Below are 27656 nucleotides of genomic sequence, written 5' to 3' on the forward strand. Positions count from 1 at the left end.
GTTACTTCAGTACCTCCCGAGGTTAGGGTAGCCTAGTGGTTAAAGCGTTCGCTCGTCAAGCCAAAGGCCCGGGTTCGATTCTCCACATGGGTACAATGTGTAGCCCATTTCTGGTGTCCACCGCCGTGATATTGCTGGAATATTTCTGAAAGCGGCGTAAAAACCATACTCACTCAGTATCTCCTGAGATCTTTTCTAGCGTTATCTGGACGGAGGTTAAAGCTTGTCTCGTCGCGTTTCAGACCCGGGTTCGAATCTACATGGGTATACATGGAGTTAATTCTTGATATTTCTGGACTGTGGAATATTGATTGAAACGTCGTAAAACTCTTCTCACTTACCCCGGGTGTGATTAGAGTCGTCAGAGGCAAGTTAGGGGATCAGATGGTCAGACTCAGTTACGTGGTTGATTGCCTGTCGTCGTACTTTGATCACTTTATCATCCACTGGTTGTCTGGTCCGATTATATACCGGTACAGACCGCCGTCATGTAGCTGGAATATTGCTGAGTGCGGCGTTATTCAACAAACAAACGCTCGCAGCTCTAGTGCATTTAAACACTGTCAGGATTTGTATTGGGTCAAATGTTATAGTTTTTAGAGCCAATATGTATTTCCGATTCGTGGCTTACGTTCCTGTGATAGTATATATGCCGTCTGTTAAATGTTACATCAACACTGTATAAATAACCCGTTACATGTTACATCAACAATGTATAAATACCCTGTGTACAATATGTATTTGACCAATTCTTACCAAACTGGTTCCCTGTTGCTGTTCCGTCAGCTCCCTAACACGGACATTCCCTTGCTGTCTATACGAGAGTGTAACGAAGGTGTCACGCGCTGGGAAGGAGCTTGTAACACGGATAGCACCGTGTGGAACTGGGTGACTGTCATTACGTTCTCGGGTATATATTTATATCTATATATACCGGTTCTACTCCCCTCCCACATATGTTGTGTGTAATGGTTACGATACATTCATTGTCGATGCAATATATTCCCCGTGGTGTACCTTCGTATGTATTTTATTCTTGATTATTTCATTTCTTTTTTGTAATAAAATGATATCGAACATTTATTTTATTGTTTACGTTGTTTACGTGTGAAGTTAGCCCAGTGGTTGGCTCGTCACGCCGACGATCGGGTTCGATTCCCGAAATGGGTTTGTGTGTCAAACCCATTCCCTTGCTGTCTCACGTTATCATATTGCTGGAATATTGCAAAAAGCGAAAGACCATTCTCACTGTATTGCATTCAACATCTTCAAACTTCACTGATTGTTCTGCATGTTCTCCCGCAACCGAGAAACTACACTGTTGATAACTAAAGACGATGTTTTGCTTGCAAAGTGTTCATGTCAACTTGGATATTCTGGCTCTAACAGAACTGTTGCGTTGTGGGACCTGTCTTCTACTATAATTATTCTTGTGAAATATTTCTTGATACCACAGACAACTGGACGCAGACGTCGATTTCTTACCGCCATTTTTATTCTCACCAGCCTTCACTTCCAAGCTCCTTCCCAGCGCGTGACACCTTCGTTACACTCTCGGTAACATCGCTGCCACCAGTGTGGGCGCGGCCATTTCAAGAATCTTGAAATTTGCCCTCTAACCCCATATGTAGTAACGTTTATATTTTTGTTTATGTCTTTGGGAATGCCATCCTATTTCAGTTTGAAAAGGTTTACGACTGACCATGTTTTCCAGATGAATTTACTTTGTTGTTTTGATAATCAGATTGGTTCGAGATTGCAGACTAACGGAAAATCAACCAACTTCTCCCTTACATTCTTACTATATCAATTACATGACAGTTTTAATGAAACAGAAATTCAACTTGACAAATAAAGAAAGTAATTTAGCAGGGGTAAGTGTATTCGGCGTCACGACAGTCGTCACTTGTTTGTAAACATAACGGTCATTCGGTTGCGAGTCCAACTCCAAGCATGGTTGTGGCCACCTATTCACAGTGGGGAGTTTTGACTGGTGGCAGCGATAGTATAGAGAGCTCCGGGAACGTACTATCGCTGTGAGGAGCTTGCCTTCACTTCTGCCCAAGGGCAGATAATCCCAAACATCATTTCATTTCAAACCACAAGAAAATAAAATTATTAATATATATAACTTGCTTTTTCCCTTTGTGAAATTTACTTTGAAATTTACTTCAACATGTACGCTACAGAACCATAGTTAGGCTCGTTAAAGTATTGTTTCTATCAAATGGACGGCGGTGTGAAAGGACAACAGACCCGATGCCCACAGCTTCACTGCAGGGGGTGCAGAGCTCCGTTATTTTTCGAAACTTTTTTCACAAATATTTCATTATTTATCTCTTGTTACCATTTTTTGGTTGCTGATACAGATTAACGATTAATTCCAACCATAACTGTATTTATCTCATGATACATTGTGGCATAATGCAATATGACATATCAACAAATAAATAAAATAAAACTGACAATATGACACACAAATACCTGTCACATTATTATTTCTCTCAAAATGTACACCAAATGTAACCTGTAATAGTTTAGGGATTCAGAGGCGGGATTCAGGGTGATCCCCCCCTCCCCCTTTTGGAATCCACAACCAGTAAAATCGTCCCTGTCCAGTTCTTTTGAGAAAAACTGGATCCGCCTCTGATTGGTAAACATATATCCAAAATAATTGACACACAATACTTTTTTCCACATGGACATTTAACGCAAAATCATTCTCGAGGCAAATACATGTACATTGTAGTTGATTTTTTTTGGATTTTTCATTGTTCATGACTAAGACCTCTTCATTCATATCAATTGTCCTGTTTTCATATAAAAAAAGGTGTAGGTCTATGTAATGTGCGTGTTGGTGAGTATTAAGTGTATTATATTTAAGACATAAACGTCGAGTGGGAGTTGTTTATCGTACAATAAAACACTGCAGGGAGATTAAACCACGAGGGGAGCAATAAAACACACTTCGTTCTTCTTTGCGATTTATCACGTAGCTATCGTATATTCTAGTTTAAATGAGGTATCAAATAATTTTAGGGCTTTCAGACACTGTGCAAGCAGCGGATTCTAAACTTCAAGTCTAGTTTATTAAAGACGTCCCAAAAATGAGGCTTCCAACCCCCTTTTGGTTCGCGGGATTCAGCGGTCTATTTTGAGGGTATTCGGTACTCAGGGATGTGGTACGAGGGACTCATATAAAATCGTGTGGTGGTATGCAGACTCTACATTTATATAAAAAAATAATGGTGTACGCAAAAGTTTCCTTTATATGTTTACGTTTTGCGCGATATTTCATCATAAATTTTACTAGCAATCGCACTCTTTTGAGATTTGTGTTGAGTAGTATATTTATGTACACCGCAATTGTGCCAAATATAAAACCGAATATATATAATATAGCATGTAATCTGATCAATGTGCATGGTTCTTTGTAATTTGTTGTACGGAGGTAGTCAGTCATGGCTTACTGCAACTACGAATGCTAAGTATATCTTCATAACCAAGTTCGTTTAGTTTGTATGGATCTTTTTGACAGAATGCAGAAATCTGAATCGGCCTGTTCGCTTTGACATTTAAGTTGGTTTGTTGGTTGGTTGGTTTGTTGTTTAACGCCGCACTCAGCAATAATCCAGCTATATGACGGCTGTCTGTAAATAATCGAGTCTGGACCAGACAATCCAGTGATTAATGTCATGAGCATCGATCCACGCAATTGGGATCGATGATATGCATCAACCAAGTCAGCGAGCCTGACCACCCGATCCCGTTAGTCGCCTTTTACGACAAGCATAGTCACCTTTTACGGCTAGCATGGGTTGCTGTAGACCTATCCTACCCCGGTTGACATTTAAGGAAATGAGACTTGGTACTTTTGTTTGACAAACTAGCACACCACCACGCCTCCACAAAACCAATTTTTTTCAATACGCTGAGAATAACGGAAAATCACTTCATCGTCATGAAGATTAATACACTGTAAACAAAACATTGGCGGACATCTCTCCACTATGACGTCACAGCTAAAGCTCAGACTCTATCCACCAGACAAGACAACGGCGGTACCTCTGGAGGCAAGCACTGGGATACAGGGTAAAATAAATGAAGGGTGTTTAATGTGCAGTCAGCAGCAACAGCCCTTTACCTTTCACCATGGTAACTGATGACCTTGCCTCACCTTGAACCCTCAAACTACAAGGTCAAGGACTATTCTACTATTTATGATTTTATTAAATTACAACAAAGCAAGTCAGATTAAGAAAAATAATCTTTATTCATATATTTATTGCACCTGGTACGAGTATTGTGCAACGGGGGAGTTTCAGGGTGTGTGTGACACAGACAGCATACACCAGCTGGTAAACAGTGGCTAGATCTTGCTAAGGCCCAGCCAAACACCCCTCAAAACAGAGCAAATAATTAGTAGTTTGATTCTCCATACAGAGTTATGTCCCCTGCTCTTGGGAAAAGGACAAGCTCTCTTGAGCTATCCTCTACTAACCAACCCCTTGCCTACCCCAAAAGTAACAAAAATTATAGAGTTATCTATATGGTAAGGACACAAGCCCCTGTTTACAGAAACACATGGTTTCTTAGAATAAACCCCTTTTCATTATGGGTTGGGTTTAACTCCACCATGGACCCTAAATATAGATATATATATCGTATTAAGTGTCCATGACTCCACTATGAACAGTATCTAGTTATATCACTTAATGTGGAAGGAAAGGCCCAAGTGAAGCAGGTCTTGGACGTTTACCACTTCGGTGAAACCCACAAGCAGGGTTATGGTGCTGACAAACCTAGAAACATAATCGGGCATCCCGGGATTCGAACCCACGATCATAGGTTTCTGACATGCCCAGGGGACACAACTCTGCACCTTAGACTACTGGGACACCTGTGTCCCATTTTCCTCATGAGCATTTGATGGGATATACTTGTTTGATTTTTTACAGGGAGGTAATGTATACAGGATATAAACATACATGACACTTATCACATACTCACTGACAAAACATGATTGATTCAAAATACCAGGAAGACAAAGACATCCATGTCCCCCTATTAGAAAAGCAATTGTAATAAAACACTTGATGAATATAAAGAACTTCTTAAACAGAACACAAATTTATTTCAGCTGCATGGTATTAAGTCTTTGAACATGATAGTGATGTTGAAGTAGAGTAGGTCCCTACAAGGCTGTGACACATGCTGTATGAGGAATATTCGAGTTTGTGGAGAAGGAAATCAAGTATTTGACATTCCATCCATATTTTCTCACTCAAACTGATATAAAAATATTGTAAACAAAATAACCCTAATCATATTAATTGTTATGGTATTAATAATTCAAATGAGAAAGGACATTCTAACTTTCACTTATTAATCTACCAAGCAATACTCAGGATTGTGCCAACATTGTGGCATTCATTATCAAGGACGGAATGATACACCCAAGCTGATGTGCTCCATGATACGTGGTCTTCGATACAAGACACGATACATATGGACCTGTATCATGATACAAGACTATCAAAAATGTAATATTAAATAGAATTGAGATCTGAGACAGATTCATGAGAGTATTGTGTGCATCAGGATAGTTTTTCTTTAACATTAAAGATATATAATGTAACATAATATACATGCTCTATATAACATGAACACGATATATCAGTATGTTCTATATCACACTGGCATGGGAGTATATCAATGTATAACACATCATAAGTATACATAAATACAATGTATTTCTGATTCTATTAAACTTTCATAAGTAAACATCAACATGGCACCCACAGGCTCACAGAGACCAACAGTCACTCACGCAGACCCACAGTCACTCACACAGTCAGAGACCCACAAAGGCTCACAGAGACCCACATTCACCCACACAGGCTCACAGAGACCCACATTCACCAACACAGGCTCAAAGAAACCCACATTCACTCACATAAACCCACAGTCACTCACACAGTCAGAGACAATCAAAGGCTCACAGAGACCAACAGTCACCAACACAGGCTCACAGAGACCAACAGTCATACTCCGACTCACAGAGACCCACACAGTCAGAGACCCACACAAACTCACATAAACCCACAGTCACTCACACAGTCAGTGACCCACAAAGGTTCACAGAGACCCACAGTCAGAGACCCACACAGGCTCACAGAGACCCGCAGTCACCAACACAGTCAGAGACCCACACAGGCTCACAAAGACCCACAGTCACCAACACAGGCTCACAGAGACCCACAGTCACTCACACAGACTCACAGAGACCAACACAGGCTCACAAAGACCCACACAGGCTCACAAAGACCCACAGGCTCACAGAGACCCACACAGGCTCACAAAGACCCACAGTCACCAACACAAGCTCACAGAGACCCACAGTCACTCACACAGACTCACAGAGATCCACACAGACTCACAGAGACCCACACAGGCTCACAAAGACCCACGGGCTCACAAGGACTCACAGGCTCACAGAGACCCTCAGTCACACACAGACTCACAAAGACCCAAAAAGACCCACAGAGGCTCACAGAGGCTCACAAAGACCGACAGGGTCACAGAGACCTGTAGTCACCCACACAGGCTAACAAAGACCCAAAAAGACCCACAGAGGCTCACGGAAAAGAACAGTCACACACACAGAGACCCACAGAGGCTCACAAAGACCGACAGGGTCACAGAGACCTGTAGTCACCCACACAGGCTCACAAAGACCCAAAAAGACCCACAGAGGCTCACGAAAAAGAACAGTCACACACACACAGTTTCAAAGACACAGACAGAGACCACACACCCTCTGTATAATAACTGAATAACTGAATAGAAAGCTACGGGGGTAGATTGTTTTTTTTCTGTGTGCATGTTACCATGGCAACAGTTCAAAAGAAACCAATACAAAGTTCAACTGAGTACCAAGGCAGGTATATCCTGGCAACGGCTGTCTGGAATGTATCAACCATGACAAGGTAGCAATGTGGATCTGTTGTCATGGTGATTGCTGCAATATAATCTGTTGTCATGGAGACCGCTGCAAGAACCGATCACACGTTGGCATGGATGACATTGGTTTCTGCCAACATTGCCACCACAATGAAGACCCCGTATAGGATAAAGAGGAATATTCCGTACGGCCTTGACATTCGGAACTTGGACAGAGGCACAATGATGAGCGAGGACACGAGACTGAGACAGAGGAAGCCAGCGAGGATCAGCTCCACCAGCGTCAGTCGAAGCTGCAACATGCACAAGACGGTCTCTATTGTACATCTTCCAATCAACAACAGTTAATAATTCTAAGAATGCTACCTCGATAAGAGCCCAAAATTCTGCATTTTGGCTGTCATCACATAATGAAAATCTCAGATTTCGAAGAGAAGTCTTCTTCAATGTCAACTACCGGTATCCATATTCAGTTGTGCAGACAATAGTATCAAGCTGCCCAAAGACTCTTGCGCATGCACAAGGTGGTAAACATCATGTCTTTCCTGTGTGAGCTAGCAGCACCTGAATTTTTTTCTGTGTGGTCTTGAACACTAGTGGTTGTTTGTCACACTGTAATTAAGCCGTATCGGTTAACGTTTTGTAGTCACTAGTATGAATTAGATGTTTGCGTTACATTCAAAAACAGAAGCAGCCCCCATCACAACCTTTGTCTGAACGCCCGTAAACTCTCCCATCCGAAACATGCATCATGAACCATGTTGACTTCACTGACAGCTGACCACACCAAGATCTGACTAGATTCATCTTGGATCACTAATGTTTTCAAATGCAGGACAACTTAGTGCATAGATCGATGCTCATGATGTCAATCACTGGACTGTCTTGTCAAGACTCGATAAATAACACACTGCCATCATATAGCTGGAATATTGCTTAGTTGGTTAATTGTCAAGTTGGTTAATTCACTGAAGGTTTTATACTGGCCAAGGGACACAACTCTGCACACCGTGACCACCACATCCCCCATGCCACAAGCTGGTTCAGGACATACCATCAGGTAAAACCAAGAGGTTTCTAGTCTTTTGGTTTGGCCTAAAATAATCAGAGTGACAGCTCTTTTTGTTGCTTTATGCTGTATTTCTTAGCTATACATTTTTAGACATACTCGTTTGACATCAACAATCCTCGTATTCTGGGGGAATAATGTAGTAGTCTCCGGTACCGAAATGCTCTTTTCACTGACATTCATAAATGTTCAGTAGGGTGATGTCAAAATTGCAATCACGAAGCGCTAATAGATCTCCACACACGCAATCTGCATCCACATGGGTCTTGTGCAGTTTGTACTTCGATTGTTTTTTTGTTTTTTGGGAAGGCAGGTACGAGTTGCCCGAAAACAAAGGCCCAATGTGTGGGGATAAAAGTGATACAAAAAGGGGCCTTGGCCCGATGTTTATTCATTCATGTCCATTTAGTGTTGCATATTCTAATAGCAGACACAACACTTTATAACACAAGACAACAATGGCTATGACACAAGACCTACCTCGTAGTTGCCTCCCCTCTTGAAGGTCCCAATAGTGAAGGGGATTCCGATGCCAAGCAACATGTCTGCCGACGATAAGGACGGGATATACTTATGTGAAACTGTAAACTGAACTTCAAACTCCTTCCATACATATCATGATCCTAAAGAGCAGGTTCAAGCTGTAGAGAGTTTGAAATAGATCGAATTTCACTTTCCCACTTTTGTGTAACAGGTGATCAGCCTGTCTCAATATTACAGTCTGGACAGCTCTGGGGGGATTTGGGGTTGGAATTGGTCGTTCAAGGGGATCGGTGACTCGGTCACTTGGTTGATTGCATGTCATTGTAACAGAATAACGTGGATTGTTGTTCACAATACCAATCACTGGTTTGTCTGGTCCAGGATTACCATGTGCAGCATAAGACAATTAGAAACATGTTGGACAAGGATACTGAACAGTGGCCCACCGAAGCAGGCCGAGATGCCCATCCTGGGGTACCCTTGCCGAGCCATGGCGAAGTCAGCTATGAGATCTGCAGGTTCAAACAACAAACATTATTATACAGACACAACCATCAGCATTACAACCATTGCCTAACAACATCAGCATTACAACCTTCAGCGTTACAACCATCAACATTACAACCATCAACGTTACAACCATCAAAGGTACAACCATCTGCGTTACAACCATCAACATTACAACCATCAACGTTACAACCATCAAAGGTACAACCATCTGCGTTACAACCATCTGCGTTACAACTACTGCGTATACAACCATCTGTGTTAAACCTACAGCATTACAATAATCTGTATCACCATTGTTACAACCATCAGCATTACAACCATCTGCATTACAACCATCTGCGTTACAACCATCTGCATTACAACCATCTGCATTACAACATCTGCGTTACAACCATCTGCGTTACAACATCTGCGTTACAACCATCTGCATTACAACCATCTGCATTACAACATCTGCGTTACAACCATCTGCATTACAACATCTGCATTACAACATCTGCGTTACAACCATCTGCATTACAACCATCTGCATTACAACCATCTGCATTACAACATCTGCGTTACAACCATCTGCATTACAACATCTGCATTACAATCATCTGAGTTACAACCATCTGCATTACAACCATCTGCATTACAACATCTGCATTACAACATCTGCGTTACAACTACTGCGTATACAACCATCTGTGTTAAACCTACAGCATTACAATAATCTGTATCACCATTGTTACAACCATCAGCATTACAACCATCTGCATTACAACCATCTGCGTTACAACCATCTGCATTACAACCATCTGCATTACAACATCTGCGTTACAACCATCTGCGTTACAACATCTGCGTTACAACCATCTGCATTACAACCATCTGCATTACAACATCTGCGTTACAACCATCTGCATTACAACATCTGCATTACAACATCTGCGTTACAACCATCTGCATTACAACCATCTGCATTACAACCATCTGCATTACAACATCTGCGTTACAACCATCTGCATTACAACATCTGCATTACAATCATCTGAGTTACAACCATCTGCATTACAACCATCTGCATTACAACATCTGCATTACAACATCTGCGTTACAACCTTCTGAGTTACAACCATCTGCATTACAACATCTGCGTTACAACCATCTGCATTACAACATCTGCATTACAACATCTGTGTTACAACCATCTGAGTTACAACCATCTGCATTACAACATCTGCGTTACAACCATCTGCATTACAACATCTGCATTACAACATCTGCGTTACAACCATCTGAGTTACAACCATCTGCATTACAACATCTGCGTTACAACCTTCTGCATTACAACATCTGCATTACAACCATCTGCGTTACAACCTTCTGCGTTAAACCTACAATAATCTGTATTACAACCATAAACATTACAACCATCAACGTTACAACCATCAACGTTACAACCATCAACGTTACAACCATCTGCGTTACAACCTTCAACGTTACAACCATTAACTTTACAACCATCTGCGTTACAACAATCTGCGTTACAATGTTCTGTATAACAACCATCATCTATTCCCTGAAAATAATATACTCCCCACAAAAAGAAAAGCAAATACCATGCATGTTGGTTAAAATATAAAGAATTACTCATATTGAAGAGATATTACATTGGTTTCGATGCACTAACAAACATACTGGCATGTTGTGTGACTCGACCGACGGTCATTGGCACATCACATGTGACATGTGAGATATGTACAAGCCTTAGAGAAACTGAAGGATAGCCACTCTCATGATGATAACAAATATGCTCCATCATGTCAGAATCTTAGCTAGCGGAATTTCAGATTTTTTATCCACTCAATATTACGAGTGAAGGACGCAAACAAATTCCACTGTTTAAATAGATATTAATTGTCAATGCAAGTGAATAACCAGCATAGATTTTCTGCCGAAACAGATTCCACTTGGCAAGAAGGGCAAATAGCTGTAGAAATTATATGAATGGATCACTGAAAATGAGTGATGACACCATGTGTTCACAAAAAGGGTATAAGCATGTCCTGCTCTACCTGTAGCACCCGCCATTCATACAATTTGCATAAAAAAGTAAGTATCTACTGGCTGATGCAGCACAGCAGGACTTCCGCCAGGCGATGTGAGCTTGTAAACAAACCACTAAATCCTACCACCCCACACTTGTCACCCCCTGCCTCCAGACTCACCTCCAACACTGTTGCCCCAGGCCAGGAACGTCAGCCCCAGGATAGCATTACTGATGTTGAACACAATACCAAACGTCTGAAACGAAATAGTCTCCAAATAAAATAAAGCCCCAAATAACATGTTCTTTTGTTGCTTTCGAAATCAGAGTTATCTCCCTTGTCCCATTGCTTGTGACTCTTGTTTTGAGTCATGTGGAAGAACTTAAATTATTGATGAAAATAAGAGTTGTTTTTCATTATATTCTGATCAAGCATTCTTTTTACATATAAAAATGATGTATTACAGTTTGTGCAGGAACAAGGAATCCATAGTTTGGGCACAAAGCTGATGAGGTAAGGATGTCATCTGTGGGATGACTCCACGCCCTTGTTGCACTGACAAGGTAAGGATGTCATCTGTGGGATGACTCCACGCCCTTGTTGCACTGACAAGGTAAGGATGTCATCTGTGGGATGACTCCATGCCCTGCTACACTGACAAGGCAAGGATGTCAGCTGTGGGATGACTCCACACCCTGCTACACTGACAAGGTAAGGATGTCATCTGTGGGATGACTCCATGCCCTGCTACACTGACAAGGTAGGGATGTCATCTGTGGGATGACTCCAAGCCCTGCTACACTGACAAGGTAAGGATGTCATCTGTGGGATGACTCCACACCCTGCTACACTGACAAGGTAAGGATGTCATCTGTGGGATGACTCCATGCCCTGCTACACTGACAAGGTAAGGATGTCATCTGTGGGATGACTCCATGCCCTTGTTGCACTGACAAGGTAAGGGTGTCATCTGTGGGATGACTCTACACCCTGCTACACTGACAAGGTAAGGATGTCAGCTGTGGGATGACTCCACGCCCTGCTACACTGACAAGGTAAGGATGTCATCTGTGGGATGACTCCATGCCCTTGTTGCACTGACAAGGTAAGGGTGTCATCTGTGGGATGACTCTACGCCCTGCTACACTGTCAAGGTAAGGGTGTCATCTGTGGGATGACTCCAAGCCCTGCTACAGGTACACTGACATGGTAAGGATGTCATCTATGGGATGACTCCATGCCCTGCTACACTGACAAGGTAAGGATGTCATCTGTGGGATGACTCCATGCCCCGCTACACTGACAAGGCAAGGATGTCATCTGTGGGATGACTCCATGCCCTGCTACACTGACAAGGTAAGGATGTCATCCGTGAGATGACTCCATGCCCTGCTACACTGACAAGGTAAGGATGCCATCTGTGGGATGACTCTACGCCCTGCTACACTGACAAGGTAAGGATGTCATCTGTGGGATGACTCCATGCCCTGCTACACTGACAAGGTAAGGATGTCATCCGTGAGATGACTCCATGCCCTGCTACACTGACAAGGTAAGGATGCCATCTGTGGGATGACTCTACGCCCTGCTACACTGTCAAGGTAAGGGTGTCATCTGTGGGATGACTCTAAGCCCTGCTACAGGTACACTGACATGGTAAGGATGTCATCTATGGGATGACTCCACGCCCTTGTTGCACTGACAAGGTAAGGATGTCATATGTGGGATGACTCCACGCCCCGCTACAATGACAAGGCAAGGATGTCATCTTTGGGATGACTCTGCACCCTGCTACACTGACAAGGTAAGGATGTCATCTGTGGGATGACTCTACACCCTGCTACACTGACAAGGTAGGGATGTCATCTGTGGGATGACTCCAAGCCCTGCTACACTGACAAGGTAAGGATGTCATCTGTTGGATGACTCCACACCCTGCTACACTGACAAGGTAAGGATGTCATCTGTGAGATGACTCTAAGCCCTGCTACACTGACAAGGTAAGGATGTCATCTGTGAGATGACTCTATGCCCTGCTACACTGACAAGGTAAGGATGTCATCTGTGAGATGACTCTATGCCCTGCTACACTGACAAGGTAAGGATGTCATCTGTGAGATGACTCTATGCCCTGCTACACTGACAAGGTAAGGATGTCATCTGTGGGATGACTCCATGCCCCGCTACACTGACAAGGTAAGGATGTCATTAGTGGGATGACTCTAAGCCCTGCTACACTGACAAGGTAGGGATACCATCTGTGAGATGACTCTAAGCCCTGCTACACTGACAAGGTAGGGATGCCATCTGTTGGATGACTCCACACCCTGCTACACTGACAAGGTAAGGATGTCATCTGTGAGATGACTCTAAGCCCTGCTACACTGACAAGGTAAGGATGTCATTAGTGGGATGACTCTACACCCTGCTACACTGACAAGGTAAGGATGTCATCTGTGGGATGACTCTACACCCTGCTACACTGACAAGGTAAGGATGTCATCTGTGAGATGACTCTAAGCCCTGCTACACTGACAAGGTAAGGATGTCATCTGTGGGATGACTCTACACCCTGCTACACTGACAAGGTAGGGATGTCATCTGTGGGATGACTCTACACCCTGCTACACTGACAAGGTAGGGATGTCATCTGTGGGATGACTCCAACCCTGCTACACTGACAAAGTAAGGATGTCATCTGTTGGATGTCTCCACACCCTGCTACACTGACAAGGTAAGGATGTCATCTGTGGGATGACTCTACGCCCTGCTACACTGACAAGGTAAGGATGTCATTTGTGGGATGACTCCACACCCTGCTACACTGACAAGGTAAGGATGTCATCTGTGGGATGACTCCACATTCTTGTTGCACTGACAAGGTAAAGATGTCATCTGTGGGATGACTCCACGCCCTGCTACACTGACAAGGTAAGGATGTCATCTGTGGGATGACTCTATGCCCTGCTACACTGACAAGGTAAGGATGTCATCTGTGGGATGACTCCACTACCTGCTACACTGACAAGGTAAGGATGTCATCTGTGGGATGACTCCACTACCTGCTACACTGACAAGGTAAGGATGTCATCTGTGGGATGACTCCACTACCTGCTACACTGACAAGGTAAGGATGTCATCTGTGGGATGACTCCACTACCTGCTACACTGACAAGGTAAGGATGTCATCTGTGAGATGACTCTACGCCCTGCTACACTGACAAGGTAAGGATGTCATCTGTGAGATGACTCTATGCCCTGCTACACTGACAAGGTAAGGATGTCATCTGTGAGATGACTCTATGCCCTGCTACACTGACAAGGTAAGGATGTCATCTGTGGGATGACTCCATGCCCCGCTACACTGACAAGGTAAGGATGTCATTAGTGGGATGACTCTAAGCCCTGCTACACTGACAAGGTAGGGATACCATCTGTGAGATGACTCTAAGCCCTGCTACACTGACAAGGTAGGGATGCCATCTGTTGGATGACTCCACACCCTGCTACACTGACAAGGTAAGGATGTCATCTGTGAGATGACTCTAAGCCCTGCTACACTGACAAGGTAAGGATGTCATTAGTGGGATGACTCTACACCCTGCTACACTGACAAGGTAAGGATGTCATCTGTGGGATGACTCTACACCCTGCTACACTGACAAGGTAAGGATGTCATCTGTGAGATGACTCTAAGCCCTGCTACACTGACAAGGTAAGGATGTCATCTGTGGGATGACTCTACACCCTGCTACACTGACAAGGTAGGGATGTCATCTGTGGGATGACTCCAACCCTGCTACACTGACAAAGTAAGGATGTCATCTGTTGGATGTCTCCACACCCTGCTACACTGACAAGGTAAGGATGTCATCTGTGGGATGACTCTACGCCCTGCTACACTGACAAGGTAAGGATGTCATTTGTGGGATGACTCCACACCCTGCTACACTGACAAGGTAAGGATGTCATCTGTGGGATGACTCCACATTCTTGTTGCACTGACAAGGTAAAGATGTCATCTGTGGGATGACTCCACGCCCTGCTACACTGACAAGGTAAGGATGTCATCTGTGGGATGACTCTATGCCCTGCTACACTGACAAGGTAAGGATGTCATCTGTGGGATGACTCCACTACCTGCTACACTGACAAGGTAAGGATGTCATCTGTGGGATGACTCCACTACCTGCTACACTGACAAGGTAAGGATGTCATCTGTGGGATGACTCCACTACCTGCTACACTGACAAGGTAAGGATGTCATCTGTGGGATGACTCCACTACCTGCTACACTGACAAGGTAAGGATGTCATCTGTGGGATGACTCCACATTCTTGTTGCACTGACAAGGTAAAGATGTCATCTGTGGGATGACTCCACGCCCTGCTACACTGACAAGGTAAGGATGTCATCTGTGGGATGACTCCACTACCTGCTACACTGACAAGGTAAGGATGTCATCTGTGGGATGACTCCACTACCTGCTACACTGACAATGTAAGGATGTCATCTGTGGGATGACTCCACATTCTTGTTGCACTGACAAGGTAAAGATGTCATCTGTGGGATGACTCCACTACCTGCTACACTGACAAGGTAAGGATGTCATCTGTGGGATGACTCCACTACCTGCTACACTGACAAGGTAAGGATGTCATCTGTGGGATGACTCCACATTCTTGTTGCACTGACAAGGTAAGGATGTCATCTGTGGGATGACTCTACGCCCTGCTACACTGACAAGGCAAGGATGTCATTTGTGGGATGACTCCACACCCTGCTACACTGACAAGGTAAGGATGTCATCTGTGGGATGACTCCACACCCTGCTACACTGACAAGGTAAGGATGTCATCTGTGGGATGACTCCACGCCCTGCTACACTGACAAGGTAAGGATGTCATCTGTGGGATGACTCCACGCCCTGCTACACTGACAAGGTAAGGATGTCATCTGTGGGATGACTCCACTACCTGCTACACTGACAAGGTAAGGATGTCATCTGTGGGATGACTCCACTACCTGCTACACTGACAAGGTAAGGATGTCATCTGTGGGATGACTCCACGCCCTGCTACACTGACAAGGTAAGGATGTCATCTGTGGGATGACTCCACTACCTGCTACACTGACAAGGTAAGGATGTCATCTGTGGGATGACTCCACTACCTGCTACACTGACAATGTAAGGATGTCATCTGTGGGATGACTCCACTACCTGCTACACTGACAAGGTAAGGATGTCATCTGTGGGATGACTCCACGCCCTGCTACACTGAGAAGGTAAGGATGTCATCTGTGGGATGACTCCACTACCTGCTACACTGACAAGGTAAGGATGTCATCTGTGGGATGACTCCACATTCTTGTTGCACTGACAAGGTAAAGATGTCATCTGTGTGACATTATACGGGAGGCTTTGAGTTCAAGGTTAGTGCATTTATATAGTCACTTGCATGAGTGTGTGTGGCGGCTTGTACTAGTCGACTGATTTGTTTTTGTGCAAGTTTTATAGTGCTAGCCCACTGAGATACCATGATGCAGTTTAATATGAATACCCCACTCAAACACAGTATACTGACTCTGAACAGACCAGTCCTTGTTTTGGCCCCTTAATGCCAAGTGCCAGGCAGGGTAACAACAAGTACCATCTTTTAACATTTTGGGTATGATATGGTTGGGTTTGAACCACCAACCTTCCGCTCTCCGGGCAAACACTCTTTCCACTAGACCTCGGAGACCACTAGATCAATGATATGTCTTATATGACTGTAATGGAACTTTGGCTATAAAATCAAGCAAACAAGGATTTGAGAATTTGAGATTTAAGAACTTGAGATTTAAGAACATGAGATTTGACATATTTCGAGCTTACCTGCAGAATGTTGACAATCTCGTTAGCGACGGAGTAGATCCAGACGACAGCGACAACGAAACCCAAGTAGGCAAACACCTGCAACACAGCAACATGGACGACAATGATACTAACATAACCAGGCGACCTTCTAGTTACAACCCTGTACTACCATCTGACTGTGAAGAGTTGTGTCCCCTAGTTACAACCCTGTACTACCATCTGACTGTGAAGAGTTGTGTCCCCTAGTTACAACCCTGTACTACCATCTGACTGTGAAGAGTTGTGTCCCCTAGTTACAACCCTGTACTACCATCTGACTGTGAAGAGTTGTGTCCCCTAGTTACAACCCTGTACTACCATCTGACTGTGAAGAGTTGTGTCCCCTAGTTACAACCCTGTACTGCCATCTGACTGTGCAGTGTCGTATCCCCTAGTTACAACCCTGTACTACCATCTGACTGTGAAGAGTTGTGTCCCCTAGTTACAACCCTGTACTACCATCTGACTGTGAAGAGTTGTGTCCCCTAGTTACAACCCTGTACTACCATCTGACTGTGAAGAGTTGTGTCCCCTAGTTACAACCCTGTACCACCATCTGACTGTGAAGAGTTGTGTCCCCTAGTTACAACCCTGTACTACCATCTGACTGTGAAGAGTTGTGTCCCCTAGTTACAACCCTGTACTGCCATCTGACTGTGAAGAGTTGTGTCCCCTAGTTACAACCCTGTACTGCCATCTGACTGTGCAGTGTCGTATCCCCTAGTTACAACCCTGTACTACCATCTGACTGTGAAGAGTTGTGTCCCCTAGTTACAACCCTGTACTGCCATCTGACTGTGAAGAGTTGTGTCCCCTAGTTACAACCCTGTACTGCCATCTGACTGTGAAGAGCTGTGTCCCCTAGTCCTGTTAGTGGTAACAGGTGAGGTGAGGTGAGTTGAGGTGAGGTGAGGTGAAATAGGGTTTACGGTCGCGTCCAAGATTATATAGCTACATGCATGCATGTGTGTTCTTGTACTAGTCCGGACTAATGCCAATTTATAGTGCTAGCTCACTGAGATACCATGCCGCAGTTTAACATGAATACCCCACTCAGACACAGTATAGTGACTAGTCCGTGTTTTAGCCCCTTTAAGCCTAGCGCTAGGCAGGGTAACAACAAGTGCCATCTTTTAACGTCTTAAGGTATGAACCCTGGACCTTCTACTTTCCAGGCGGACGCTCTACCACTAGACCACAGAGGAGGTTGTTAGTGGTAACAGTTCTGAGTTCAAATCCTGTATGAGTGAGTGAGATAAGGTGTTCGACTACAAAAAGGGATCATCTTGTATATTAGTAATCAAATAATAATTTCAGTATTTATTTACTCACCTGTTTCACTCACATTGGGTATTGATAGTTTTCTTTTGCATTCAATATAGTATTACTCCCTTAGTCCAGTCTAATGAGTATGTTTAAACAAGCAAATAAAACTTCTTTTAAAATCAAAACTGCTTCAGTTGACTTCTTATTAGCAGCTGTTCATGTTCCGCCCCAAATGTCACATTATCTCTAAATGATGAAAAGCGAGACATCCTCCCTGTGCCTTGCACACAGCAGTAGTGTCTATGTAAACACGATGACTGCATTCAATCAGTAAATATAGCTATGTGAAGACATACATGCACGTAAACTGAATGACACACTAGTGAAACTCCTTGTTCGTACATATTGGCATGCAAACAACACAACATTATTGGGCAATGATTATTCATTTTGTGAAGTTCAAGTAAATACAAGCTAGAGATCTGTGAATTGACTCTAACTTTAAATGAGAAACAAGACTTAAGTGATGCGTCATAGAGACTCACTGCGTGGAATCTGGGCTTGTTGTCGTTCCCGGTGATACAATAGACTGTGAGGCTGAGGACGGCCCCCACGACCATAACCAGGCCCCACATAGGGAACACACCGCCCAGCTTCATAAACCCAACTGCAAATAGAAGAATTTAATCAGCTGGTAATATCAACTCCACCTCCAGAGGAACATGGCGCATGGGATAAAAACGGTGAGTGAGTGAGTGAGTGAGTGAGCATGGTTTTAACCAATATTCCAGCAATATCACAACGGGGGACACCAGACATGGACTTCACACACTGTACTTTGTGGGGAATAGAACCCAGGCCTTCTGAGTGACAAGTGAATGCTTTAACCACTTTGCTACCACACCGCCCCTGTATGTAAACTGCAGTGAAGGCTCAGAGATATTCTTGATTCTCAGACACTGGTGACCCTATGTGAGTCTCTGACATACATTGTTGCGACACCCAGGGGCATTACTACAACACAAACTGAGATCAGTGTATACACTGCATTGTGGGACACTAGTAGTGTCCGGAATAACCGCCTGCCCGTCTGCCCGGGGTTGGTAACATTTCTGTCGGGCTGCATGAAATTTATGCTCAACCTGCCCAACTTTTAAGAGTGAGTGAGTGAGTGAGTATGGTTTTACTCAGCTTTTGACAATATTTCAGCAATATTCACACATTGTACACATGTTGGGAATCGAACCAGGGTCTACGGTGTGATGAGTAAACGCTTTACCCACTAGGCCACCCCACTATCCCAATAATTTTAAGACTGCTTAGGTATTCAGTTTTTCATTAGAACTCGTTGTAGATTCTCAAGTTTGCATTATTTCAACTGTTTCAAATTTATTCGTGTCCTGCGTACTACACCACTGAGTCCTGAATACCTTCGAAATAGACCCCCCGAATCCTGTGTACCAGTAGGGGGTTGGCAGCCTCAGTCAAATCCATGCATTTCAATACTCCCATTCCAGGACAAAGACATACTAGAAGTCTTCTCACCTTTTCAGGGGCTATATATTAGTCTAAATACGCAACCGTATTCACCGTATTAAGCAGCACCACTCCAATAAGCAACCCTGACCAACATCAATCTGACATGTACACTTGATAAGCATCCCACACTAAGCCCAACAATTCACATGACAATCTAAATCTTCTTCTGTACCGTATTTTCTAGAGTATAGTGCGCACCCATGTATAATGCGCACGCCCCTCTAGTGGATTCAGTATTTTGGAGAAAAAAAATTTGAATGTTAAGCGCGGAAAAAAATACACCGTATATCTGCCCCTTCCGGTAAATGAACGGGTGATGAGAAACTTTTTTGTTCTGCTAGGCATTGTTTTACATCCAGGGATTAAGATTACCTTGTGTATTTTCTCGTAAACTAAGCCGGAAACAGCAATCAGCTGTACACACGTTTTCTTGGAATCTACCGGTGATTCGGTCAAGACACACCCAATGATATAGCTTAACAGGATAGAATAGAATCGTCAAACTATAACAAATATGACTTTTAACGAGTCAAAGTATGGCATTTATGATATATGTATCCATTCTCTGTCAACTAATGTTCGTTTCAAGGCATCAATATCGGTAATCTGAGCGTTGTTGCTGTTAATAACAGTGAGTTGTGCGATCTTCTGATCGCTTCACACACGATTTCGCCGAAATTAATTAAAACAATATTAAAAGGAATTTTGAATAAAATTAATGAAATAAGTTACATACATAGGTCCAGATATACAAAGAACACTTTTTATAGCCAGACAGTGTAAATACACGATTAATTTGCGTACTTCAGCATGGATTTGTTGATATGGTATTTCCGATGTTATGTGCTCACGGTAATATCTTTCCATGGGAAAAAAACCCATCAAAACTCATTATTTCGTGTATAGTGCGCACCCCCTTCTACACATCTGTGTTTTTTGGAAAAAAAAGTGTGCACTATACTCAAGAAAATACGGTATGTCACAGATCTTTTTACAGAAAAAACACAAGTCTAAAAGGCAGTGTATATAATTGGCTAGTAACTATTATCAATTTTATTTTAAGCTTAATCAACACCTATAGCTCAATCAGACAAGTTTAAATTGTGTATGGTTCTAATAAGCTTCTTGTGAATTTCTCAAGTGCCGAAAACGCTTACTACGACGGATACAGTAATTCTGAGTTTTAAAAGCAGACTTGACACCTGTGCACACAGTGTCTACCTATTCGTGACCAAATCATGTTGTTCTGGGACAAGCCGAATAGCAACTCATGTCCCTCTTGCTGCCATCTTAGTAACTAGGTTACACACTTAAATGGGCACAGCTAAAAGAATTGTCAACTCGCTGCGTAATATTTCACATATATTTCCCACATGTCAAATATATTCCAAATGCTATTGAAACACATCGAGACTTACTGTATTTATACAGTAATGTTTGAACACATTCAACTGTATCTAGGGTATATGTTGAGATGTTTAGATGTGTAAAATAAAAATCCTGAGGGATTCTTTGACCGAAGTACTTGAAGTCATATGCACATTCTGATTTTTTGGTCAAATATGGCACATATCATTCGTTGATAGGGGTACAAGTCTTCTTGCAGGTTACGTGAAGGGGCAAGTGGTGATGAAGGAGTGTCTACCTTTAGTAGCGAGAACTCCGAACACCGGCCCAGTGAGGCAGTGTAGGGAGTTGAGGTGTCTGTTCCAATTGTGGTTGTCGTTGCCGCAGTCGTAGTCCACCACAGGGATGGTTAGTTTCAGCAACAGCAGGATCGGGCACTGCACAATACAGACACAAGTCTATAGTACAAAATTGGGGTTACCAGGATTTTTAGGGAATGCAGAATGTTTAAATTCAAACTCAGATGACGCTCAATGAGTTAGTTTAACAAAACTAATTCCAGCAAGATATTCTACTTCTATTATATCATTGCCATAAATCCTGCACGTTAGCTGTCATCAAACTATAAAAACCACTAGATTTTCAACAAAAGTTCTCTTCACTGTCAACTATCCATAATCAGTTGTGCAGATAATAGTATCCTGCAGCCCAATGCTCTTGCGCACTACAACTTTTAGAGTATTCAAGGTTAATATTCACGGTGAGAGACACAAGAAATGGGTTCCATTCATTGCACCCATGTGCAAAATCTAACCCAGAGAGTAAATATAATCGTGGAGATTCGAATTCAAAACCAGAAAGCCATGCCATTAGCTGTTTATTGTCTTGGGTATTTTATACATCTTGACATTTGTGAGAACTATAGCATCCACACCCAAAGGGTTCATTCAGTACGGACGGTATATTAGTGTCTGTTTGGCTCATGAAGCCATGCATCCTTCACCTAGGGTTCACCTGACACGACCCCCCTTGGACGGATCCTCCAGTCTTCAAGGAGAGCGGTATAGTATCGGATTGAGAGTGTGAATATGGTTTTACGCCTTTTAGCAATATTTTAGCAATATCACGGCAGGGGACACCGGAAATGGGCTTAACACATTGTACCCATGTGGGGAATCAAACCTGGGTCTTGGGTGTGATAAGCAGCGCTTTAACAACTAGGCTACCCCCACCGCCCCTTTTAGTATCGGAGAAAAGATCTGACTTTAATGAGATTGTGATTGTGGACAAAGGTGACCTAGGCTAACATGCAGTCACCAAAATAACATTATGTGTAACGTTAAATAGAAGAAGTAATAAAACAGCCTACCAACTAAGTTTGAGGAAGTAGTGTTTTCAAATCAAAATTGTCTGCCAATAGATTCCACTTTCAGTAAAATCAATGCCCAGCATAAACTCAACACTGATGGTGGGTCCTGTAAGAATTGAGAATTCTTAATTATTTTTTTTATCTCACCTTGAAAATTTCGTAACCTTTTGAATAGAATCTCTTGTCAGGCCAGTTCTCTATATCAATGGGGTTTACAGCTTCTAGGAATTCCATGAATGCAGAGTTGTCTTCCCCTTCTGAAGAACTCTTCTTTGGCAGAGTGTAGTTTTCAACCTGGGCATGTTCCAGTAGCGGGCTTCTTTCATGAGCTGAGGCTGGAGAATGACGCAGCCAGGAATTGTATCATACTCCTTCAGAGCTTTTTTTGTTATCAAAATAAGAAGTTACAAAGGAATTTGACATATAAATATTCAAGTATTCCATTGTTTATTATTTAATTCTAGTCGTGTACAGTAAACTTTATGTAATAACTCAAACATAACAGAATCAAATGGTTCAAATGAGTTCTAAATAAGAGAGAATTGTTATTCACATGTCAGCAAATATTAATTGAATACAGAACTAAAAGTAAAAGTTATTGAAAAGAAAAAATCCAAATGCCAAATAACATAGGGTGATCATTCATCTGCCTTGCAAACCTTGTGTAGCATGCAAACCTCGTGTAGCATGCAAACCTTGTGTAGCATGCAAACCTCGTGTAGTATGCAAACCTCGTGTAGCATGCAAACCTCGTGTAGCATGCAAACCTCGTGTAGCATGCAGCATGCAAACATGATCAAAGTAGGACATGAGGAAAACGGCATTCTTTATGATGGACAAATGTGACATGGGGCCTACAGGATGCCAACATGTTGCAGCAAGAATTGGTGTTGATGTAACTTCACTTCAATACCTGTGCCCAAATAAATCACATGGTCACGTTTGAGCACTGTCATGTTTGAGCACTGTCATGTGTGAGCACTGTCATATTTCAGCACTGTCATGTGTGAGCACTGTCATATTTCAGCACTGTCATGTGTGAGCACTGTCATGTTTCAGCACTGTCATGTTTGAGTATGTGAGTGAGTGAGTGAGAGAGTGAGTGAGTGAGTACGGTTTTACACCGCTTTTAGCAATATTCCAGCAATATCACGGCGGGGGACACCAGAAATGGGCTTCACACATTGTACCCATGTTGGAAATTGAACCCGGGCCTTCGGCATGACGAGCGAACGCTTTAACCACTAGGCTTCCCTACTGCCCCTTGTCATGAGAGATTACAATCTTGTGTGAGTATTGTCATGTGTAAATATTGTCATGTGTGAGTATTGTCATGTGTAAATATTGTCATGTGTAAGTATTGTCATGTGTAAATATTGTCATGTGTAAGTATTGCCATGTGTAAATATTGTCATGTGTAAGTATTGCCATGTGTAAATATTGTCATGTGTAAGTATTGTCATGTGTAAGTATTGTCATTTGTAAGTATTGTCATGTGTAAGTATTGTCATGTGTAAATATTGTCATGCTGCTGGAAATGGCAAATTGAGCAACCTGACAGCAGGGGGATCTAGGAATGGTGTTGAATCAAACCTGGGTTTCTAAGATCACGCCTGAATCCTAGTCACTGTCACCATTGGCATATATCAGGGAGGTGCAAGGAATAGCAATGCAACAATCAGGGAGGTGCAAACAACAGCAATGCTACATTATACAGTTATGTCCATGTTAGTGTATTAGATGCAAACATTGCAAACATACAGACACTGAAGTCATTCCACACCTATGCGTAACACGTCACAGCAAGCATTGTCGCTCTTCTTCCCATGGTCTAGGTAGCTCTATCATTGTCAACTTCTAAATCACAAATTTCTCTCTTTGAAATCAGAACGTAATAATTTTACATTTCGAGACTACGACCTACGATCTTCATGCAACGTGTAGTGAAATAAAAAACATATTTCCGTGTGTATAGCAAACGCTTTTAAAAAAATATACAGCTGTGTAGACAGGGGTTGGCATTATAAACGCTGACAATGATTTTTTACCCGTCTGTGAAAAGGCAGAGAAAGATATACTGGTATTAAAATCTCGGATCAATGGGGGCGAGTCTGAGATTATGCAAAGGGGTGACAGGCACATGCTTGTACAACAGAGAATCATTTTGTGATTGTCAAAAAAACCCAGTAATTGTCACCTTTTTTATTGGCATTTAGAAGTGATACACACAAGAGATAATTTATGGATGTCAACATCGTTATTATGAGGAACACAACCTTCTTCATAATAACACAGCTGACATCCATAAATTCTCTCACATAAAATTCACCTGTTTGGGGATATACATGGTTCATTTCAGGTTGAAAACAAACAAATCCAACATGGCTTTTGGAAACAGACAGAAAACATCGGCTAAAGTCCACTGGCTCTATCTCTGCATGTGTATCAGGGGTGAAACGATAAAGCAAGGTCGTGATACGATACGTATCGCAATACGCATATTTACTTCAAATCGCATGGTAACTTCTTGACAATTAATATTTCAGAGCAAGTTCAAAAAGAAAAACTAGCTGTAGACAAATGTTCATAAAGGGTATTTTCAGTACAGTAAACTACGTTTATAACAAACACGATTATAACAAACTGACCGATATTACTAACTTACTTTTTAGTCCTGGGCATTTGTTGCATATATGCTGTATATATGCTTGAAACGAACTACAGTTATTATGAACTAAAATTAGTGGTCCCTTTGAGTTTGTTAAAACTGTAGTTTACTCTAGTGAACTTAAAATGCTAATTACAACACATTTTGTGATATCTGGCTGACAAAAACGCGAGGGGTCATTAAACAAGTTGTAAGTAATCTATTTCAGCAAGTGACGTCTTGTATCGATACAGAGAAAAACGTATCATTATGGTATTGTCACATGAAAACTTACAATGCACCTGTGCACTGATATATTGTTTCACCCCTAAAGTGTGTAGACAGATGGACAAACAGATGGACGGACGGACAGACGGATGGACGGACCGACAAACAGATGGACGGACGGACGGAAGCAGGATGGATGGAGGCTGAAAGTGAGATGGATGTACCTCTGGTGTCTATGGAAACGGTGGCTTGCAACAGTTCCTCCTGAATGTTATAGGGATTCGGAGACGAGTTGGTGCCATCTTGTCACAGACAACATACATGGGAAATGTTAGTTCAAGCACACAGAACATGGTCTGCATGATGTTATACCTCTCCACGACTCGGATCATCCAGCAATGCCAACATCCTGATCTTAATCATGCCGTAATAAACACACCTCAGTTACAAGAGTATACATTATATTTATAGTTAACACAATATAATATGATAAAACGGTTCCATAACTACAAGAATCAAGTGACATTTCACATAATAAATGAACGAGAAGGGTTTTATATGCTGCTTTGGCTTAATTCACACATTTTAACTTTTAGCATGATGAGCAAACACTTTAACCACTAGGCTAACCTACTGCCAGTAACCTTTTTGCATCTTCCTGAGGCAAGGGAGTTAACTGACTGTAAGAGTCCAATTTCCATCCTTGCCGAACTAGGCTGCAATTTCTTTACCCGATCGTAGCACACTCTGTGGCTATTATGAGCTATGTCCCTTCTATGTCCCTCCTATTGACCAATCAGATTCCACCTCTCATATCACTTGCATTTACTTCAAACAAAATGGCGGCGCCCAGTCAAGATGATAATTAAAATCTTTATTGTGAAAAACGGGTCATACTTCGCGAAGTGCAGCCAATCATGTGAGCACCTTGATTAAGAAGATGAAAAGATTTAATGGAAATATCTGTTGACCCCATGATGCCAGTACACATGCTCAGATAATCCTGCAATTGACCAAAAAAAGGCACGGCAGTTCACAAACCGGATGTTTGCTTCGTTACGTGCTTTTGATTTGAAAATCCAAAATGGCTGTCACAAAAGTTTGTGGAGAACCTGGCAACATTATCTTTTGTTAACCAGTTGTGTATTTGTATGGTATTAAATATTCTTGCCAAGATTGTTACCAAAATGATGCCTTTCCTTAAATAGCCCCTATACTATGTGCCCCCTGAGAAGAAGAAGAATTTCAGAGTGAGTTTACCCTACCTGCTCCATTGCCAGACATTGCAGAACGGAGGGGACCGTCCTCTGAATCTCCCAGGTCCCCTGTATCTGCTAACAGTTAGTAAAAGCAGTGAACGGACCAGTCACCTATCCAACACATCAGATGATCAACAGATACTTTACCAAAAACGATTTGAAAATCTTTGAAAACAAAAAACATTTAATGCTAGGAAAGGATTTTTCAGTCCCATGTAATTTTTTTATTTTTTTCATTGTGAAATAAATGACTGGCCCTACAATATAGCTAATTTGATTTGATTGAAAGCAGTAAAATGTAGACAAGCACAAGTCTACATCAAGCCGGATCAGTGTGGGGGTGTTACGCTGCTTTGAACACCTAGCTATTCTGAAGTCTGCTTACTTCTGAAGGGCTTCTTTAGATTTTGGCTTGAACAGTATCAACTGTGTTGACTTAGGGTGGAGGAGAGTTTGTTTGTTTGTTGTTTAACTGCACACAATATTCCAGCTTTATGAGTGTAAATGATCAAGTCTGGACCAGACAAACCAGTGATTGATATTTTGAGCAACACCGTGGAGGACAGCACAACATGTAAGCCTACAGATGTCAAGCAATGTGGTGATTCAAACCCACTGTCAAGATGCAGCACCACCGTCCACATGGCCAATACTACATAACATGTAGATCATCACTGCTTTATTCACAGTGAGTGAGTGAGTTAAGGCACGTTTAGCAATATTCCTGCAATATCCCGACAGGGGACACCAGAAATGTGCTTCACACTTTGAACCCATATGGAGAATCGAACCCGGATCTTTGCTGTGACAAGCATGCCCTTTAACCACTAGGCTACTCTGCCACCTCCCATTATGTAGGTACATAATTACTTCTTTATTGTTGCATAAATCAGTATTTCCAGTGGCACCTTTGTGAATCCATGTGGATTCATCAGGATCCTGGAGACATCAGGGGAGATAACCCCTCTAGTACAGAATATAAATAGGAGCACTTTCTGGGTTCCATGAATGAACTCTGGAACTAATCAAGTAATATATCAGAAT

The 27656-nt window shown here is 42.5% G+C and overlaps 2 protein-coding genes across 2 annotated transcripts in view; one reads left to right on the forward strand and one right to left on the reverse strand.

The window, feature by feature from the left end:
- The first annotated feature begins 735 nt into the window (after positions 1-735).
- Positions 736-6611, forward strand: LOC139472561 (putative uncharacterized protein DDB_G0290521). The gene is made up of 2 exons (XM_071255033.1): positions 736-888; positions 6027-6611. The coding sequence occupies exons 1-2, from the start codon at positions 736-738 to the stop codon at positions 6609-6611; spliced, it is 738 nt and encodes a 245-aa protein (XP_071111134.1).
- A 229-nt stretch (positions 6612-6840) lies between these two features.
- The window catches only part of LOC139472520 (mitochondrial sodium/calcium exchanger protein-like), a 30238-nt gene continuing 9422 nt past the window's right edge, over positions 6841-27656 (reverse strand). Inside the window, exons 8-17 of the mRNA XM_071254994.1 lie at positions 26619-26687; positions 25578-25655; positions 22626-22813; positions 21408-21546; positions 18769-18890; positions 16937-17014; positions 11239-11314; positions 8947-9027; positions 8513-8577; positions 6841-7256 (exon numbers count right to left, since the gene is read on the reverse strand). Of these exons, the coding sequence (XP_071111095.1) occupies positions 7065-7256; positions 8513-8577; positions 8947-9027; positions 11239-11314; positions 16937-17014; positions 18769-18890; positions 21408-21546; positions 22626-22813; positions 25578-25655; positions 26619-26687 (1088 nt within the window). The 3' untranslated portion in view covers positions 6841-7064. The remainder of the gene's footprint in view (positions 7257-8512; positions 8578-8946; positions 9028-11238; positions 11315-16936; positions 17015-18768; positions 18891-21407; positions 21547-22625; positions 22814-25577; positions 25656-26618; positions 26688-27656) is intronic.

This window comes from Haliotis cracherodii, unplaced genomic scaffold (assembly GCF_022045235.1).
Source record: "Haliotis cracherodii isolate W230 unplaced genomic scaffold, xgHalCrac1.p SCAF_24, whole genome shotgun sequence".
In the NCBI taxonomy this organism is placed as follows: domain Eukaryota; kingdom Metazoa; phylum Mollusca; class Gastropoda; order Lepetellida; family Haliotidae; genus Haliotis; species Haliotis cracherodii.

Coding starts and splice junctions, on each gene's coding strand:
- LOC139472561 (XM_071255033.1), top strand. CDS start 736: ATGTATTTGACCAATTCTTACCAAACTGGTTCCCTGTTGCTGTTCCGT. Junction 889..6,026: donor ATAGCACCGTGTGGAACTGG/GTGACTGTCATT, acceptor TCACCAACACAG/GCTCACAGAGACCAACAGTC.